The sequence below is a fragment of the Falco cherrug genome, chromosome 10, assembly GCF_023634085.1.
Source record: "Falco cherrug isolate bFalChe1 chromosome 10, bFalChe1.pri, whole genome shotgun sequence".
Taxonomy (NCBI): Eukaryota; Metazoa; Chordata; class Aves; order Falconiformes; family Falconidae; genus Falco; species Falco cherrug.
The window spans coordinates 34,328,530-34,349,211 of NC_073706.1; the positions used below are offsets into that span (position 1 = coordinate 34,328,530).

Sequence of the window (20,682 nt, forward strand, 5' to 3'; positions counted from 1 at the left end):
GAGATTAGACAATTTGTCCCATTTTTCCAGGAAAGGCCCCAAACGTGCTATCTAACAGTGTCACGCAGGGCTCCTGGGGAACAGGGCCATACCCTGGGCTGACCTCTGGAAGAGATTAAAGCGATAGCAAACAGCTCCAGAGGAAAGGGTCTCCGTGCCAGAGTCTGATCTCTGCTCTCACCAGAAACACCCCACAGCGTTTCAGCCAAAAGGCTCACACTCCCTGCTGCCTCTGCCTGCTCCTGCCCCCAGCCCCTGACCCCAACCCTCTTCCGAATGCAGCGCGCCGAGAGATTTTTATTTACTGTTTCAGCTGAGAGAGCTGCTGCTTTTGTCAGGAAGAAGAAAAGACCGCAAGAGGGGAGGCAAGTCATTGGGAAAGGGCACATCCCCTTGGGAAGCTGTTAGGAGGTGCTACGGGGGGTGGAAGAGAGAGGACAGACATCAGATAGACACGGAGATGGAGGAAGCACCCCAGGAAAAGCACTGGAGGATGCTAATCCCTCCTTGGGTGCACAGTAACAAGTTTCAATCACTCACAAGCTGACCACCCGGTCATCTCTCCTGTCTCTCTCCATCCACCAGCAGCTTTTGCTGCTCCACTTGCCCAGCCTGCCACTTTGAGCAACAAAATCATCACCTTCTGTATCTGCAGGGACCTCTGCAAAGCCAGGTGAGCAGAGTGGGGGGAAGTGAAGTGGGAAGAGAAGAAACTTCTGCTACAGCCCTAGATACCTCAGACTTGGGAAAGCAGGGGGAAAGAAAAGGGTTTTCTCTGCTCATTCCCTCCCTCCCTGCCTTGACAGCCCAGTCCCAGCCCTTTCCCCCGTGCCTGCTCAGCATGTAGGGAAGAGAAGCCCACGTACCGATCCGTCCTGCATCCTGCAGCTGGATTTTGAGCATCTCCATGGGAGTGGTGACGATCACCTGGCAGGTACCTGCGCCACAGCCTGCCAGCATCTCCCTCAGCAGTGTCAGCTTTTTCCTGCCCACAGGAAAAAAAAAAAAAAAAAAAAAAAAAAAAGAGAGAGAGAGAGAGAGAGAGAAAGAGTCAGTTAGAGGAGGAGGCCTGGAGTAACACTGGGGCAGCTGGGTGCAAGGGCTCCGGGCACACCTGACCCTGTGGGTTACAGGAGAGGCAGCCTGGGTGTGGAGAAACAGCTGAAGTTATAACAGAAAAAAAATTTTAGGGTAAAACTGAAGCTGCTACTTCTAGGGTAGAAAGCGGTCGGTATGTACAGAATCTGCACCCCAGCAGTTCCCCAGGCGACACAACCTGCAACCGTAGCACATGCGGAGAGGAACTGAACGGAGAGCGGAGCAGAGCGGAGTCTCATCTTGAGTTGAACACAGAGGGCTGGGGGAAAAGCTCCCCCTTAGCACGACACCGGGGGACAGGGGAACCTGCTAGGCTTGGCGGTTCAGCATAGCCCAGGCTTGGCATCTCTGCCAGCATCACCTGAACTGCTCCCAGAAACAGAACATTCAGAAGAAGCCACAAGCCCAGCCAGAACAGCCCCAGAGCGGAGCACACAACCCTCCCCATCCCCAGGCAGAGCTGCAGCTCTCTTCCATCCCAGCGTTACCCCTGGCCAGGGCACAGCCTTCAGAAAAGGTATCGCTTCGGAGGGCAGCAGAGGACCTGAGCATTAAGGGGGATAAGCAGCTTTCCCCCTGCCAGCCTAGTCCCTTAAACACTGTCAGCACCCCACACACAAACAGAGACCACAGGGCAAGAAACAAGGAGGGAAAATATTCAAGTTGCTGCTTTGGACTTCTCCACAAAAGCAAAATAAACAAACAGAGTGAAGGAGGCATCTCCCCTGTAATTAGAGGCTTCTTCACCTCACCAGCCTTTCCAAACCTGAAGAATAACCTTTGCATTAAACTGGTCCTGCCTGAGGGACAAGGGATGGGATGGATCCCTGGCACTGCAGCTTCGGGCATCCTCTGCACCAGAGAGCAGGGACCATCAGTGACATGCTCTTGACTAACAAAATGCAGCATTTCAAAGCTTCCTCCCCCCCAAAGCCATGAAACAGCCCAGCTAAGACTAAAAAGATGAACTCAGGATGCAAATGCTCAGAAGGCCTCAATTTTCACAAACTGGTGAGTTTTTGCCCTGTAAAATGTCTCACCCCTTGTCAGCAGAAAACACTGACTTGATTAAAAAAACCACAAAGTGCCTCTGACCTGCTCTTTTCTAAAAGGGGGGGGGGAGGGGGAAGCAGCATATACAAGTCACACAGAGGGAAACAGCCTCCTCTTTTTTTTTTTTTCTTTTTTTTTTCCTCTCCTGTTTTAAATACAAGTACTAATTTTACTCCTCCCAGCCCTGCTCCTATAGCACTACCTCACGTTAACTTATTCAAGGCAAGTTCCCAGACCGTGGCAAAGGCAGTCCCACAATGACATCCCTGGCAAAACCAGGATACTCCCTTCCCGGGGGTTTCACACGCACACAACACAGCACAGCTGTGGCACTGCAAGCCAGCAAAGAAGTTTCAACGCCAATCCTATAGGAAAGGGAGGGGAGATGTGCCGTAATCCCGCTGGCCTACCGCATCAGTCAGGCCGATTGCTCCACCTTTCATCTTCTCCAGGGTGGAATCCGGAGCAGGGGATTAGAGGCACAGAGCCACAACGGAGATTATCAGTGACTAAATATAGATCTTTTCTGGGAGGCTGAAGGGAAGAACATTTCACAGCCTCCCCTTCCCTATTATGAGAAGCTGCACAGAACGATCCCTCCTGCAGTTACACACACAGGTGCTGAAGCATGCACAGCAAGCTCTCCTGGAGGTATGCAGGTATCAGGGTGTGCAGCTCCCGAGGTTCCCCCTGGCACCAACACCTGGAGGTGGCCAACTTGTGCCTCCTGGGCAGCCTGCAGCACCAGGCCAGTCTCTGCAGCTGGACACTGTCAGCAGCAAGCCTGCACAACCCCTAGCCCAGCCGTGGGAGGAAGCAAACCACCCAAAGCAGCTGGCTGCCGGTTCCTCTCTATGGCACAGCAGAGCATCTCCCGCCTTAGCAAGAGCCCTGGAGCATCCCTGGAGTGCACGTCTCCTGACTTTCATCCAGGGCAACCGCTCTGACAGCCAGGTCAAAAGATGTTCACCTATGGACCATTATCCCAGCCAACAAAAGTCAGGCTGGCTTGATTGAACTCCACGGAGCTATGCCAGCGTGACCCAGAGAAGGATTTATGCGCATGGGCGTATTTTGGAGATGTCAAACAGGTACATCAAAAACACCTAGAATAAGGGCTTTCACCTTTTGGTTTGCATATCCTGGGAACTGGGGGGGAGTCCAAGAAAAAAGAAAGACAGCCTATGATAAGCAAATCTTTTGTCAGGAGATGGAAAGTTTGCCATACAGGGGTCAAAATCCCTTTGCAAAACAGCAGTCTGCACATAAAAGGAGCTGGAAAATGGTTCATCTCTAGATGACAAAGGTGTTTAAATATTTAAGGCGCCACAGGCCTTATCCTCAGTGGTTTAAAAACTGGCACATCTCAATTAACTTCAAAAGCTGCAACACCAGCAAGGATCTGGTCCTGCAAACGCGGAAACCACCTTTTATCACAGCAAGAGGGTGTTAAATATAACATACTCACAATAGCCCCAAATTCTGCTCTGGCAGAAATCAGTTGTTCCACTCTCAACTGACATGCAATTAATTGTGACAAAACAACAATGTCGAATGGGAAGGGGAGAAGATTCATGCTTGATCTAAATCAGAGTTTCAAACTAGAGCTGGGAAAAAAAAAGTCAAAAAGCAGGCACTAGAGGTTTGGGGGGGCTTTTCAAGAGCAACGCATCAGTTCACAGGCGCTCTGAAAGCATTGGTATATTGATGTCACATGGGAGCAGAGCAGGATTTTTTCCAAGTTTCTGAAATATCTTGACTGTGTAGGAGCTGACTGAGCTTGGGCAGGGACCAAAGCCAGCTGTTCTGGAATAAGGGTGACAACGTTTCCAATGATAGGAAATCTTTGACCTAAGGGAACATCCACGCAAAGCCATACGTTTCTATTTGCTACCCAAGAAGCTACTGTCTCCAGCTTGGACATCACCCTCCTCACTCATAAAATAACCTCTGCCTCTGGTCTGTCAACCCCACAGATTGTAGAAAGCTCCCCCAAGAGTTAAAATCGGAGAGAATTAGCCACTGCCAAATGGGGCTTTTGCTACGGATTGGAGGCCCAACACACCTCCAAAGGGAGGGCAACCCATCTGCCACAGCCACATGGGGACACGCACACACACTGCCAGCCAGTCCCCCTAACCCAACCCCGACCTTCCAAGAGGGAACAACAAGCTATTGCAACCACACTTCATAAAAGCCGGAGCTACGATGCTGGGAAATTTTAAAAGGAAGAAAGTTCCCGTGCCAAGCTCCCTCTCAGTGCTAGCACCAGCTCAAAAGCCACCTCAGACACGCAGAGCAAAGCGCTGATGTGGGACAAATCCACCTCAAAGTAACGCCACCAGATTGAATGTTGCTCTGGCAGATGTTATTCCAGGTATGGTACAACCTGCCTCCTGGTTGCATGTCTGGACTAAGTCAAGAGGAAGGGAGGTGACTTTGCGCCTGCACCCATTACATCAGGCTTGTCCTGGCAGGAGATTCCAAGCGTTTTGTTCCAATACAAATGTCTGTGGAAGCGAACAATGGACAGGGGAACATGTCTGGGCACATTGAACACGGACACAACCTGCGTTTTGTCACAAGACGCATGCCTGGAATGGAGACAAGGGCAATGCTCCCTCTCACGGGTGTTATCCTGTGATTAAACAGCCCACCTCTATCTCCCTCTAGACATACGACTGGAAGGGCATTTACCTTCTGGCCGACCTTTGATGTCTACAACTTCAGCCCACTGTAATTCCCTGAGCCTCTATGTGCTAAATAAAAGAGCAACCCCCTGCCCCCCAAACAGCTATCCCTGAATAGGCACAGTGAGATTATCAGCTCTTAACTGATTTCCCCCCCCCCCTCCCCCCCCCCCCCCCCAAGTCCCAGTGGGTCAGATGAAGGTTATCTGCATTAAAGTGGGTAACTACAGGAGAGGTTGCCTTGGCCCACAAGGGCTCCTGCCCAGAGAAAGACCAAAGCACGGCATGTGTGATGTGGCACAGCAGCTCAGCACCAGGAACAGCAGCAGCATCCCTCCTTCCTAAAGCAAAAGCCTCGCTTTATACCCTGCGAGCGCTCTGCAGCTCAAGGATCAACCAGGCTGGGCAACAGCCACTTGAACAGATGCCACAGAAGAAATGGTCTGGGTATTTTAGGAGAGCCTGAAAGAGGAGCAGATGAAAGAAGGAGCCCTGGGGAGACATATCATCTGGGAAGGCAATGGAGAACAAGCTCCAGTCTCCCCGCCTGCATGGGAAAGAAGGAAAAGTGCCTTGCTTGTCTCAGGATAACAGTTGGCTGTTTGTCTTCTCTGAGCAAAGCCACAAGGCAGGGGGGAAGCGGAAAGCAAGAAAATTTGCTGGCATCAGCAAAGACACAATTAACACGATCGTGCTAGTCTTCCTAGGAATCCAAGCTGCAAAATCAGCAGATTGCCAGCCTTTGCTCCAGAACAGCAAACAAAATGAAGGTCAAGATTAAAGAGGTCAAAAGATGGAAAGGAATAACACACCTTGGAGAAGACCAGCAGGAAACTCATCCAGGGACACTGGAGAGTTTTTATGAGCAAGTTATGAGCAAGAAATTGCTTTTATAAGAAGCCGTGGGACACTTTTCACAGCAGCCAAAGCAAAGTATTTAAGCAAGAACCTAAAAAACCCAACAAAATCTGGCAAACACACGCCAAACACAACAGCTGTCTGGCACTTAACACTTTGGAGATTAAAAAGTCCTATAAGGTTTCGTGTTTAATGGACTGGGTTTTATGAAGTGTTTAACACCCAAATTCAAAAAGGACATAAAAAGCAGGCAATACTACCACTTGTCAAAGAGGCCTCACACACTGAGCACCCAAAAATCAACAATGTACTTTAAATGCATGCTGGTGTCCTACCAATTTAAATTGCTTTTGTAGTTTCGTAGCCAAGTGTTTCACACTCAAGTGCTTCACTTAGCCCTAGCGACTTCTCTTCTCACATCCTCTGCTCTGGACAACGAAGCTGCTGCTTTTTTAACAGATTATGGGTGTCTCAACACATCCAGCTTCAGAAATACAGAAGAAATAAAAAAATCCCATCTGCTTCCAGCAGCCTGAAGGTTGGAAGTTTCCCCTCTGTCTCGTGTCCTGCCTTCCCCAGCCACGTGGTCCAGCCAGCAGAGTGCCACAGGGACAAGGACCTGCCTGAAGACTCTTCTGTGGGTCACCTCTTCTACTTCTCCTGGGAACTGCAGAGACCCTCGGGCCAAAATGGTCACAGGACAATATCTGACCCTTATTGCCTTTCTCAACCAGGGTCACCAGGTACCATTCAGGTTTTTCGTTATCTTGGTTTTCCTCCTTTCCAATCAGCTTGGGAGGACCAACGCAGTTTTGTCTCCTCACGAAAGAAGCAGCTGCAGCAGTAGGCTATTGTAACGGTCACAACATCAATAGAAACAGGCAAAGAAGCAGAAATCAAGTCTCCTAGCCTGTCAGCACACATCCTGCACCAAAAGGAGGGGGAAAATCATTTTATGGGAAGGAATGCACCCCCCAAGCTACTTCCAGGGTAGAGGGGGCTGCGGGAACAGACATCTCTAGCCTCAGGGAGATGGGCGCACCAGCAAGGAGACAAGGTCCCAAGTGAGGTCCTGCTGCCCCAGTACCCCACCTCCAGCAGCATCCAAGAGCACGGCCAGGGAAAAAGGAGCCTAGCACAAACCTGCAGTGATACATCCCCAAAATACTCTTCCAGCCATTTGCAGCCAGCAGCTTCCTACACGACAGGCGTTGTTTTCAGTCTGGCCTTTTGAAAATGGGCTTTATGCCACTTTTTTTCTTAGCAGTTTAAAAGGAAGTTCGCTTCAACACTAAATTTTTCAAAGGATTCAAAATAATAATAAAAATTAATGCACACTAAAAGTTGTTGTGTAACTTGAGGCTGGTTCGGGTCACACTGGATTTGCCAAACTCTGGTCCACGCATGCTTCTTCCCCTTGCATGCGGAGGACCCACTCAGCACATTTGGATCAGCAAACACTGATGGAACACGCACATCCTAACGGACAAGGATCTCCAATTCATGCAACGCATTTCAAGCAAGTGCTAGAAGCTTAGCAACAAGGGCATTCAATGTCAAACAGGACTAGAAGACTTTTGCAGCTCTGAGTCAGAACAGCACCAGAGCATCCTTTGGGATGCTGGCCTAAGCATCTGTATAGCAGCAGATAGTTGGGCTTGTGCAAAAAGCACTTTGGTGGGGCTGAAGCAAGCTCTTGGTGGCTTACCATGAAAAAACAGCCCCCAGCCTTATGCTGAGCTTAACTCCCTCAGCTGCACTTCACACCATGTAACACCTTGACTGTTGCAATTCCATCTCCAGAAATGAAACCACACTGACATGCCAGGCAGCTTGAATCTTCACCTTTCTAACCCCAGGCTATTTTGTTGTTTGTATCTAGGCTCTGACTGGAGTTGTGAAATAGGTGGCCCAGCCTTGCGATGTGCTAGCAGCTACACACCCTGTTTTGCTCCAAGTAGGAGAGGCATTTGGATTCCAGCACAGGAATCCTGCCCTGTCTTACAAAGACAGCTGGGGAGGAAGGGACAGAAGAATCTCAAGGGAAAAACCTGCAGACTACAAACAGCTTGGAAAGAGGGAGCGAGGGCAAGGCAAACCCTTGGGGACACAGAGCTTCAGGACTCCATGAAAGAGCCCCTCGCCATCACTCCTACTTGCCTGCGAACTGCCAAAGGCAGGGCAGCATGCAATGACTGCAGCACAGCCAGGCACAACCCCTCCAGCAGGTCACATCCTCCATCCCCAGGCCTGGGGTTTCCCTAGCATGAAGGAAAAGGATCCCGTGACATGCAGCTGCCCCGCAGTTTCTAAGGGTCCTTTATCCCAACTGGTAACGTCACGGCCTTTTCCATCAGCCCCTGCTTCTCACGCAGCACAGCACGCACCAGACCTTCCAGCCAGGTCCCAGGTTCAGAGCCTGTACCAGCCACAGCCAACCCGCACGGCGGTTTCTTTCGCATCACATCTTGGAGTGACATTTCTAGTTCGAAACACCTTAAAGCACCTACCACAGCAGTATCAAGGCTCTGCCCCTCTGTTCAGGTCACACTGGCTAGCCTCACAAGCAGAGCTGACACGATTTCAGGCATCCAAGCCCTGCCCGGTGGTTGCACGAGATGAGTGACCCCAACGCCACATGCTGCCTAGCTCTTGTCACCTAACTGTGGCCCAACCTTTCTTTTCTCTAAAGGAGTTGAAAACGCATTGTGATGAGACACAAAGGCTCCCTACTACCCGAGTGGTATCACACTCCTGCTCCAGGTCCCTGTAGTGCCAGTTCCATCGGTACGTATGTTTTAGGAGAACAGGGTGTCTTTTATTCTTGGCAAAATTCCCTCGCTCCTTTACTCTGAATCAAGCAGAGCACGTCATCCACATCATGCGTGGATCAGCCAGGAACCCAGAAGCCAAACTGGAGGAGGTCTGGGTGAAGACCCCTGCTGCACCCCATGTACCCAGACACCTGCTCATAGCCTGCCTCAGCACCAGGAGGACACACGCATTTGTCCCGTGAGGAAGCCTTGACCTCTCACGGTGCAGGACACCTAGTGACAGGCACGTCATGGTTGAAACATCACAGCAGCGATTGCGCTCACAGAAGGCCAAATACGTTGCAATGCTGCTCCGATTTCTTCCATGGGCTGCTCTCTCAGTGGTGGTACAAGGTGTGACAGGCTTGGCCCTCCCTGTGCAACCTACTAGGTCCTCACTTGGTAGGCGGTGGCAAAGAGCTAGCTGGGCTCCTGTCCACTGCGGCACGCCAAGGCCTGTCATGTTGGCTGCTGCTGGGATCAGGATCAGACCCACCACTTTGTAGGAGCAAGGAGCAATGAGGACATCATTGCCTCCCACCGTCTGAGCAGAGCACAGGAGACAGCATTTGAAGAGACAGAAAATCACGAACAGCTGCGAGCCGATGAGTCACACAGACGTATGTCAGCTGCTACTTTTTTTGAAAGGCTCCAGAACAGAAAAAATTAGGTACGTGAAAAAACTAGATCCTAAACCTGTGTCGGTCCACAGCCTCCACTGAAGTTGTTGGGCCACTGATCTCCAGCAGCCGAGACTGATGTGGTGTGTTACGTTACGGGAAGTTGTTCAATCAAGTAATTATGGCAGAGCTTTGCATTTTCCGTGAGGCTCCACCCCATCACTGCTGATGGGAAGAGTCAGGATCATGCCCCAAGCAGGCTGTTTTCTAACTACCGTCACTGAGGGCTGGAGAGAGCGTCCTTCACCGGCTGGCTCTGGAGAAAGGTCTCTGTCTGAAGGGAAACACAAGCGTTCTCCAAATTGCAAGGGAAATATCTTTGTGAAAACAGCATTAAATATTAAGGGTCCAGCCCCTCTCAACTGCTTAGCTAGCATCTTTTACTCACATTTAATTCACATGAACCAACCTCCACTCGCAAGCTAAACAAGATAATTTTGTTCCTTCAGCGTTTATTTGCCGGTCAGCTGCTGGGCAATGCTGCAAGTGCCCTCTGTCAATTCAGATCCACCACGTCTCTGCCAGGTCCTTTTCAAGGACAAGAGGGATGCTAAGTTTGGGGTCTACAGAACTCGACTTGCCATCTGTTCAAGCCAGAAAGAGCGTAACGGCATCCAATAGGATGCTGGGACAAGGGTCCTCCCATCAGCTGTTTCAGCAGTGATCAGTGCCATTAGGTTCCTCTCAAATATTTTGCCTACAAATTCTGGATCTGCTAACCTTGGCTTCGATCTGGGGCTATTTTTAGAAGCTTGAATAAAAAGCAGTCATTCAGTGGAGTGCTTTTCACTTCCCGTTTTAGACATTACATCCTTAGCCCAAATGTAATCACCGGCTGAGCCGCTGAAGGGCAACTTGTATTTCAGTCGTCACATCACCCCATTCCACCTTTGCCCCGATGTCACCCCAGACTTCTCCAAGGAGCTTTTGTCTTGTAAGTTGAATGTGAAAAGTCTGCGCCCCTCCTGCACCCCCTACTCACCCATCTTTGGAGAGATGATGCCGGAAGAAGTCGTTGGCTGCCAGTTTGATAGCCTTTTCTGGCGTCACTAGAGTCAGGTTCACCGCAGCCCCTGGGCAAGGAAAAGAGGAAAGGGCCATTGGAGAATGAGAACAAAGGCGCTGTTGACCGGGTCTTTCAGGAATGTGCTGTAAATCCTGCTCAAAACCAAGGACTGATGAAGGAGAGCTCCCAATGCACCAAAAGGGTTTAGAAACGTGAAACACCACCCAGCACCGTGGGGGTTTTCACCACCCCCCGATGTGTTTCTACTCCATTTGCAATGCTTTTTATAATTTCTTTAGCTTTGCTACTACTCCCTCCACGTATACATGCATCCTCTTCTCTCATCCAAGGACACATTCCTATGAATCCAGAAAGATGCAGACCAGACCTTCAAGAAAGGAGTACAAGTTGGATTAATAACCAGTCCCAACTCCTTTGCAAATATTTCGTGATGCTGAGAAGCAAAAGACCCCCGCCCCGCCTTCTTGCCAGTGTCCCTGTCCCCCCCCACCCCCAAAGAGAGCAGCTTGCTTCCCAGGCAGCCCAGAAAAGGCAGAGTCCTTGGAAGACCTGGAGGCTGCCTGAAGGCAACTGGCTCACCCTCGCAGAAGTCACCCAGCTCGAGGCCACCCCTGGGAGTCAAGCGGCTTCCCTCGTGTGTCACCACTGGGTGTCACCCTCAGAGCAGCCAACTGAAGTGGCTTTTTGTCCCCCACAAGCTGCAGCCCGCAGAGATCCCCCTCCCAGCACCATGACAAGGCTTGCTGGGGGACCTGGGGTGTAAACAAGCCTTGGCTCCCCCACCACGCGCTGGAGAGGCCTTTTGTCAGGGGCAACAACCAGCAAATCCCTGCATTGTGCCTGCAACAATGAAAGGTCTGCATGGCCTGGCCAGCTGCTGGGGGGCACCGACGCCGCATTAGTGCAACGCAGCAGCGGCTGGGAAGCAGCTTTCAAGCTGCCCTGGGGGACACGGGGTGAGGGGAGGGCCAGTCCCTTCTGAGCATACTGGGGTTTGCACCATTAGATTAGCGCTCCAGAATGTTCTCCTCCCTTTAAATCTTACGGCTCAAAGTCCTCTGGTGGATGACCACAAGCTCTCCCTGCCTGCACTGAAGCATACCGAGCTCCAAGCCCTCCAGAGGACCTTTGCTTGAGACTTGCTAACGGCCTGTGAACACCTTTGCAGGGACAAACACAAATACCAGGGTATACCTTTTGCATTTATGCTTGCTGTAGAGATTTAAACAACTTGTTCCAACGCTCCATTTTCCAAAGAGAAGCAGACAGAGAAGCCTGCACTCCCACTAGGCTCTCAAGACCTGGCAGGGTTCATTTTTCAGGAGGTTTGAACACAAGCTGACAGGAGCTATAAGGGCTCAACACACCAAAGAAAAACAATTCAGTTCTCTGTTCCTCAGGATGGACTCTGCTCTCTCTAAAAATTAACAAAGAACTCCTAAATTAGACATGGAAAGACATAGGTTTAGCAGGACTTTCCTCAGACTAGGAAGGAAAGTTGAAACTGAGACCAGTACAACCGGGACCAGGGCACAGGAGTCCTTGGCTCCACATGCTCTGCTCAGAGGACACATCTCCATTGTGCAGGAAATCACAGCAAGGAGACAGAAACAGACAGCCTTTGCTGGGCAGGGCTGGGAAGCCCAGCACTTCTTCCCCCCTTCTGACTGTCACGTTCAGAGATTTTGCAGAAAATACAGAGGAACACCACCTCGTAGCAAGCTAAGCCAATGCATTCATTCCACACTGGCCATGACACGCAACAAATGTCATCCCCATCTGCAGGAGCCACACTGACTAGCATGGAGCAGGGCAGCTCTCTCACACTCCTGGCTTTTTGCAAACTTTGAAGCATACCAGTGATTGCGCTGCTTCAGCCCGATGTTCCTGCACATCACGTCCCCCTGCCACAGCTCTTCCATGTGATGAGAAGCCACACAGACACGACCCTCACGCTCTGCCTCCACCTTTTAGCATCAATCATATCAGGATCTACAAAGCAAATCCACCCAGCCTGATTTTTAAGCGGAAGTGGCTACTTGTAAAAGTGTTTCCTTGAGTGCCAGCTTGAAGACAATTTCAACCTCACTCCTAATGCCTAGAAAGTAAACCAACTGTACATTACTGACACGCAGCATGAATAACCATTTCATTGGAAAAACAGAGAAAGAAAAAAAAAGAATAAACCCACTGCTCTAACACCAGTGCAAAGGGTTAATTGAAAGAAAGAAAAAAAATATTCCAAACCATCAAGCAAGAAAGGTAAGCAAAAAAGTACACTTCCACATGCTCCAGGAACCAAGAGGCTTTCACAGCAATTTCTCCTTCAACTGCAAATAAAGTAGAGGGCAAAACCACACAATATACAGAGAAAAGTTAATGAACCTGGGTTTTCTCCTCCATCTTTGGATATTTTCAGTAAAGCTGCTTAGCAGAGAGTGGATAATCCCTGTCCTCAATAATCCATAACAGCTTCAATTCACTGGAGGAGGAGAAATCAGATACTTCAGCTGCTGGCTGTATGCTTTCCACGGCGTTTTCTACCTTTTTACAAAATCTCATAGCTCTTCAGTTCTAGCTATGCCAATGACTATCTCCGTAATTAAAGCTAACCTTGGCCTACAGGCAACACTACATGTACCAAAAGCAGTGACAGACAAACAAAGTGCAAAAATAAATTGCAATCATTAACAAATAGAAATTATTTTGAAAAGAAGTATAGAAGCACTATGAAGAATGAAATCGAGTGGAGGCGAAACCAGTTGTTTGCCAACTGAACTTACAAATGCCCTCTTCTCACCAAGCCTTGGGGTTTGTTATTAAGACACATTTCTCATAGAAGCCCTTATATACCATCAGCAACCTACATAATGGGGATCGAGCTATTCCCAGTGCAGCACTGGTGCACGTGGGAGGTATTATTAGCAGAGGCCAGGGAAAGCTGCCACGCTAGTGTAGCTCAGCTGCAGCTATCCTCCAAACGTCACCCACAGCAAAGGGCATTTCCCTGACTTATCAAGGCCTTCAGCTTTTGCCAGCTGGGCTGAACAGCTGGCCTACAAACAGCAGCGGCACCTCCCAGGACACATGCTGAGAGCTGTAGGTGGCTTCTGGATGGACTGCAGCAGGGAGAAGAGAGAGCCCCTCTCCAAGGTCCGCTTTCACTGGCACCCGCGTGGTCCAGGAGCCCACGGGCACCGTGGATTCATCCCCTTGGCATCACATCTGAAGGCAGAACAGTCATCCCTTGAGCACAGACAGCACTAGACACCACCACACAGCTTTGAGGTTACCTAACGTTCCAGAAAAAGAACAGGAGAAAAAAACTCCCATTCTTCCCCCCCCCAAACAAGCCTCAGAATCCCCGTAACGCTGGGGGAAGAACTTGAGAGAAATGTTGGGATTGCCTCATGCATCACACGACTCGCCATGGGCTACTCATACAGAGCAAGGACTGTCTGCCCACACGCAGCCCTTAAGAAATGATTTGCAGAAACGCATCCTACAAGCTCAGGCCTCTCTCCTGTCCGCACCGAGGAGCTTCGAGTCCCACGTGAAGGAGCCCTGAAGTCGCACAGTGGGAACGGCTGTGCCCAAGCAGACCTGTCCTGTCCTCTGACAGAGGCCAAGTGCCCTGCAGGGACCACTGCTGCACTTGTGACTCCTCCATGGGGCACAGCAGCTGCCACTTCAGCTCATTTACATATAATCCTCCCCATTTCAGTTTAAAGGATGAAAATAAGACCTTGTGAGTCATACAGCAACTTCTGCTGGGAAACTGGGACAGATGGAGGGAGCAGGAACCAATCCCATCATCTGATTTTCATCCTCCCCTATCTGCAGGGCTAAGCAGTCTTTTTACCTTCTTCCCATAGAAGTACCCACATTCTTCACAAATCCTGGATTTTTTTACCTGCTCAAGCTCTCCCCAAGAGAGAGATAGAAGGGGGGCTAACGTCATCTCACAGAACTGAGGCACACAGACCAGGACTGCCGTACTTGGAGGACCCACCTTTGCACCCTGGCCACGGTGAAGTATCTGTGAATTTCTGGAAGGAGATGGAGCTATTCACAAAAGCCCTCCCAAACCCAGCTCCCCATGTAACAGTCAGCAGTGACAAATAAATTCAAGCCTCTATCAGCTCCCTGAACAGAGTGGGTACAAAGTTAGTGGGACATGGACGATGCCGACCAGATTCATTATGGCAGGGAAAAGCAAGAGCTATGCAAAACCCTCTGCACCCTTTGAGATTTCTGCTTAGGAGTGAAAAGTGGCCTGAAGATGCACATCCCCTCTATCACCCTACACCTTACAGGACTGAGCCGTCTCTCCCAAAAGTCCTGATGGATCCTACAGTCTTCCCTCTAAGTTTCCAGGAACAGCTTCTTCCTTCCACTCCCCAGCGAGCAGCCTGCCACTGCATATTTTATAGCCAAAGTTAATGCAGGCTCCACTCCTGGCTAGGAACACAGAAGCAGCCAGCTTCTGGGAAAAATCAAGGGGGAACACGCCACCGCTAGCAACGAAGATGGAGCTTGCCTCAGGGTTATTTGTCTTGTTGCCTGCTCCCAGGAAAGCTGCTGCAAAGCAGCCAATCCATCCCCGGCATCCACCGCACTCCCCCGAAACGCCCACCAGGGAGTTGGGCAAGAGGCACTGCCCCAACAGCCAGCACCGCTCCCAGGGCTGGCCGAAGCCCCTGGCTTCCTTGGGAGCTCTGGGACAACAGCAAGGCACCAGCATCTCCGGACTCTGGCTTGAAAAAACAAAGAGCAAGGACTCACTTAATCACAGCAGTACTTTAATCCGGCTTTATCAGTAAAGAGTGCCACAAAGAATGCTATCTGAACACCTCAGAGATAAAACCTGCGTATTCAGGCGATTGAATACCAGTATATAAAATGAACCAGGGTTCACTGCCAGCTAAGCCGGCTGGACTGTGTTGAAAGCCAAGAAGGAGAGGAAAATGTGGAATACCTATCAGTCAAGCCAGAGTTCGGCCCGCCGTTCTTCTCTCCTCAAAATCTTTAAAAAAATTCAAGGATATTGCATTTAAACTAGAAAAGGTAAAATATCAACTGAGGAATTCACTGCTGCAACAGACAGCCTCAGCCAAGGAGCCAGGAGATTTCTAGCAGGTTAGCACACAAGACCAAACAGCTGAAGCTCCAACATGAACCAACCTCTGATTTTCTTACTACCACAAGAGAATTTTTTTCTGGAATCATGTTATTCTTAATATTTTTTTTTTTTTTTAATTGCAGCTTGCCTTAATTCTTGAACAAAGTACTCGGGTGTGCTTGAGAGGCAGCTAGTTTTGGAGACAAGCTACCAACTAGATGGGACAGCTGGCTTGACCGCATTGATGGTGGGCTTTGACATAAATTCAATCATCAAGCACAAAGTAAGACACTTCAAGAGGTTTGCTGCTGCCCGTCTGACAACAGTTACCATGCCCAAGCTGGGAAACACATACACACAGTCCTGAAACAAAGTCCAGCAGCTTCGCTTAAACTGCTAGTAAAGATGAACTTCAGTAAACGATGAGGTTTTACAGCAAAACAGCCAAGGGGAGGACTCAAGCCCTCAGTGGTAGATAGCTGAGCAGATACTTGGCGTGGAGTTTATTTTCAGAAACAGCTGCACCTTTCAACATCTAAGGATATTGCTAGGCTACTGCTCTTTAAGCCAGAGAATACGGGCTTTTCCTCCCACTTACGCACCAGTGCTTCCAACGCAAAAGCTGTGCCGTGCCTGACTCAGCATTACTTACCTCTGTACATGCCAAAGTAGCCTTCCGACCGAATCGTTTTAATGAGGCAGTCAGACCTGCAAGCAAAAGAGAGAGAGAGAGAGAGAGAAACCACAGGAGCTCAAAAGGTGGATGAGAGCAGAGAAAACCAAAACAAATCTCTTGGAGTGGTTTTCATTTACGATCTGTCAGCAAAACCCTGAGCCGAGAAGGGAACCTGGTCAGGCACCGAATGCACCATTGTTCAGGCCTGAGTCCGATTCCAGCCCCCAACTCACAGGGGCTTTGAAACCCACCCCCCGGCTCACCCCGCACGCGCTGGCTGCTTTCCAGAAACACAAAAGGGAAAAGCGTCACCCCGAGGGCTGTTTATCCAGGGTCCCCTGTGGCAAACGCACACCAGAAGCTCCGACAAGCCGATCCCCGTGCACATGTTTTTAAATCCGGCTGTGGAAGGGAAATAAGGGGGGCCAAAACCCCCAGTGCTGACTTGCTTGACTCACTCCGTGAAATTTAACACAAGGCACACCAAGGCTAGATGACCTTAACTCTCAGTCATCTGTGACCTCCCACGCAGATTAAAGCACTTGCTTTTAACACATGGGGTCCCACGGCAGGCAGGGAGCACGCAGGCTCTCGCCTGGGGAGAGCGCAGCAGGGTGCTGGGGGGGGGCCCGCTCCGAGGGGAAAACTGTCGGTTTCTTTGTTTCAGCTACATTTACTGCAAATGGGAAAAGTGTGCAGAGCACTGGAATGGCTCAAAGCCTTCTGAAGGCACAGGCACACACCTAACAAATTCAGAGGTGCAGTTCAGGAAGGCAGAGCAGGACCCCGGCAGCTTCCCGCTCCGGACCACGGCTGCGTGGAGCAGGGGCGACGGCTGAAGGTTGCTTTGGGGTCTTTGGGAAGGGACAGGTATTTGCTGTGCCACAGGGGAAGGGGCACGCCTGTGTGCACAATTAAGGAACAAAAGGCCCTTTTATGTAGTAGTAAGGGAAGTGTAGCTGATGGAAACAAGAATACATTTCCAAAGACATTTGGCAACACAAGAAGTAAACTTCATCTCCACTCTGCAGTAGTGCTGAGGTGGGAGAGATGGAAATACAGAATTCCCTCGAGGGCTTTATTGCTCTACTTGGGTCAAGGCTGTTCCAGAGTGCCCTGCATTATTTGTGAAGAGCCCATCTTGCATTGCTGCCCATCATGGCAATAAGTTTCCCCTCTCTGCTGGGGCTCCCCACATCCTTTGGGACCTCATCTTTCACAGTCCCCACCCCAGCTCCCACAGTTTACACACACCCATGGCATTCTTGGCAGCAGCCCCAGCAACTCATTCGCAAGCCTCAGGAATCTCAGGGTACCTTTGCCCCATCCCCCCCATCAAGCCTTTCCACCCCAATACTGGGGAAAATGCCTTTCCTCCGAGCCAGCGGTGCTGCTTCGAAGGAGCCACGGCAGAGGGGAGCGGGAAGAGCTGCTCCCCCCCACGCTCTCACAGCCCCGCTGCCTCACCGTAAGGCTCGCACATCGGCCCCTCAAGCTGCAGCAGAGCCAGGCGGAGCTAAGGCCAAGCCCAGCTCCCTTCTCTCCCTGGAAAAGGGAAGCCAACAGCCAACTAAAATCATCCACAGTACGCCCAAAAGCCCAGCTCTCTCCAGCCCTCAGGGCTGTCTTTCACCCTTTCAAGGGAAAGGCTCCCCTGATGCCAAAGATCTCTCGAGCTAAGCAGAGGCAAGGCATGATGCCTTAAAAGCAAGACAGCCAACATTTTAAGTGAACTTGCTGCCTTCCTGGGTGTGCAGCAGACATCTTGGAGATCTGGTATCAATGGGTATACAGTATGTCTCGAAGAATAAGCCCCTGTAACTGGGGAGCCCAGACAAGCCCTCCCAAACCCCTAGCTAACATAAGGCTGTCTCTGAAGACATGCTCCATAGTAACAGCATCCTCTTAGTGCTTTTTCCCTTGATTGCTTAGATAGGACACAGGATGGCCTGATATTATCTACAGGAAGTGTTATTCCATTACTTCCTTGTCTCTGCTGCTTTCTTGGCCATCAAAAGACCCTTTCGCTTATCCCCACCAGCCCAAGCTCACTTTTCCCACAGCTGCTGCCAATGCCAGAGGAACACCTCCAGGCATTACTCATCCACGTCCAGGCTGTGCCGCAGACTCTTAGGAGGAGCCAGCTCAAATATACAAGGTATATCCTGTGCATTCCTTAACGGCACCTCATCCCACACCAACTTCTGGCTACAGAGCCGATCTGCACTCGACTGCTGGAGGTTAAAAATCTCTCTCCTGCTGAGCTCCCCTCCAGAGAAGAGCCATCCTGGCAGGCACTCCCAAGGGGAGCCTACAAATCCTCCATCCTGCCTGAACTCCTGTTGCTGTCACATGTCAGTTTGGGGGAGAAGTGATCCTTAGGGAGGAAAAGCAATCTGCAGCAGCGGCAGAAGCAGGACACAACAAAAAGGAGAGGCAAGGCAAGACTGCAGGCCGTGTCCTGCCAGCGTGCCTGGGTGCACAAACAGTGCAGGGAGCAGAGGACAATGTAACTGTCAAGGGAAGCACCAGTCTGCTGTGGCACGCCAGCGCCTACAGCCTGAGCTCAATGCATAATTACACATCACAGCTAGAGCAAGGAGGCCTGGCGACTAAAACCATCAACATCCAAAGCATTTCCTTCCTGTTCCCGCTCTGCCTCAAATTCTCCTGGGCAAGAAAGAGGAAAATATTGGTGTGGAGGAGCAAGTAACACTACTCCTGAACAAAGTGGCAGGACAGGACACGTATCATCAGTCCTACTCCCCTCAATGCCACCACTGCTTACAGAAAACTCAGACCTGACTCTGGTTCCTAGGATAAAGCATCTTGTGCCGAGTGTGGTGCACGTTCCCATAGCAGGTACACAGCATCCCACACAAATGCCAGGTGAATTCGGTAGGCTGGATATATTCATGCCTTCTTTTCCTACAGTCTGCAGCACCTGTTTTTGGACATAGGACTGCTGGGTTAACTACAGCGTGTGTCAGCCTGTGATCCTTCAAAAGGTCTGCATGGGAACATGCGACTGCTCCCTCTTTTTAAAGCTGACCCAGCAAAGGAAGGACCTCCAATATGAGGGTGATGGAAACAGAAGAGAGGCAGAAATTCCCTCAGGCACCTGATCGTGGCCCAGCAGAGAACCAAACAGGGCACCTTGTGTTTTGATCCTGAGCCTTGACAGCAGCAAACGTGCTGCTCCCAAGCAAGCGATGCAAACAGACGTGCCCTCTGCAGAGACGTCACCTGTGGGGCTCAGCAGCCTGAATAGCTGCTTTATTTGCTCGATCCACTCTCGCACAGCTTGGTTCAAGACCGTCCCATGGCTCTCCTGGGGACAGCTCAGCTCCTAGAAATTCGGTAACAAAGCAGAAGGACTCCCTGCCAGAAGCCCCAGGGGATGCTGCCCGTGCAGGCAGTACTCACATGCTGGTGTACATCCGCTGGCCATTCTGCTGGTTCTGCAGGCGAGTTTTTGCCAGGTCAATGGGAAATACACAGGTGACCCCGATCAGCCCAGCTATCCCTCCATTGATCAGCTTGGCAGGTAAACTGCAAGAGGACGAGATGCAGAGAAACAGACATCTTAGCACTGGGATAACGTCAGGGGAGAGAAAGAGGAAAGAATGGAGCTTTTTTACATGACCAGAGTTAACACATCGCTGTGTGACAAGGCTATCCGCCCACTGGCACGAAGGGAGCTCTGCCTCAAGGCAAAGCTTGGCCCTTGCTCTACATGCAGAGTAGGAGGGGAAAGCAGCACACAGCCTTAGCACAAACTGCTGATGAGTGGAGTGGAGCCAAACAGCTAAGCCACAACTCACTAAGAGCAAGGAAAAACCCCGTTCCCCAGGACCCAAGGGTTTCTGTTGTCCCTAGAGGAGAGAAGACGGAGTGCTGGACCATCTACCGCATGGATGGACATCAGTCAGGACCTGATGGCATCCAGGCCAACAGGTTTACTGGCAAATGCTTCCCAGCACCACAGTCAGGTACACATCTAAGGAGATGCTCCGAGACGTTCCGACATGTCAGCTGCTACCATCACGTGGGAAGGAGCCCAGCAGAAGCACCCAGCTGACGGGCAAAGAGCAGATGGCTGCAGCTTCATGAAACAAACCATTTCCAGACACCCCCCCCTCAGGGCGAGGGGAACACACACAAACCAACAGCCTGGCAAAACCACTAGACTGGCAGCCTGCACGGCTGCAGCTGTAAAGACGTGAGCTCACACCTCTTGGGGAAATTAAAACCTGACTGGCTGCACGTGTTTCCAAAACGCAGGGCTTTTTCAGCTCGCTTTTGTGTTCCCACAGGGAAATCTTGCAAGTGGCACCGAGTGAAAGCTAGATCAGCTAAACACGGATTCCCAGCAAACTCTATTATGAAAAGTGTCCAGCACTTATATGCTTGATAAACCACTATATACAGAGACAAAGGAAGCCTGTTTGAGTCAGCTGCCTCCAATAACGCACAGGACATGGCTCCCTGAACACAAGATGTGTCGGATATTAAACTGACAGCAGTCCTAGATTGCAGCTGGGTGAGCCGGCGAGGCAGTCTTCCCGCAAGGGAATGGGCATGCTGCCTCACAAGGTGACATGATGCTCTGGACGGGGACACAGACTGCATCACCCACTGGAAACAGCAGTGGCAAGGCTGGCC

The 20,682-nt window shown here is 50.6% G+C and overlaps 1 protein-coding gene across 6 annotated transcripts in view; it reads right to left on the reverse strand.

The window, feature by feature from the left end:
• The window catches only part of SLC25A22 (solute carrier family 25 member 22), a 52,281-nt gene that overhangs the window by 5,702 nt on the left and 25,897 nt on the right, over positions 1 to 20,682 (reverse strand). For all 6 annotated transcript variants that reach the window (XM_055721714.1, XM_055721718.1, XM_055721717.1 and 3 more), the window contains exons 3-6: positions 19,444 to 19,569; positions 15,994 to 16,049; positions 10,175 to 10,265; positions 867 to 985 (exon numbers count right to left, since the gene is read on the reverse strand). In XM_055721714.1, coding sequence (XP_055577689.1) covers positions 867 to 985; positions 10,175 to 10,265; positions 15,994 to 16,049; positions 19,444 to 19,569 — 392 coding nt within the window. The remainder of the gene's footprint in view (positions 1 to 866; positions 986 to 10,174; positions 10,266 to 15,993; positions 16,050 to 19,443; positions 19,570 to 20,682) is intronic.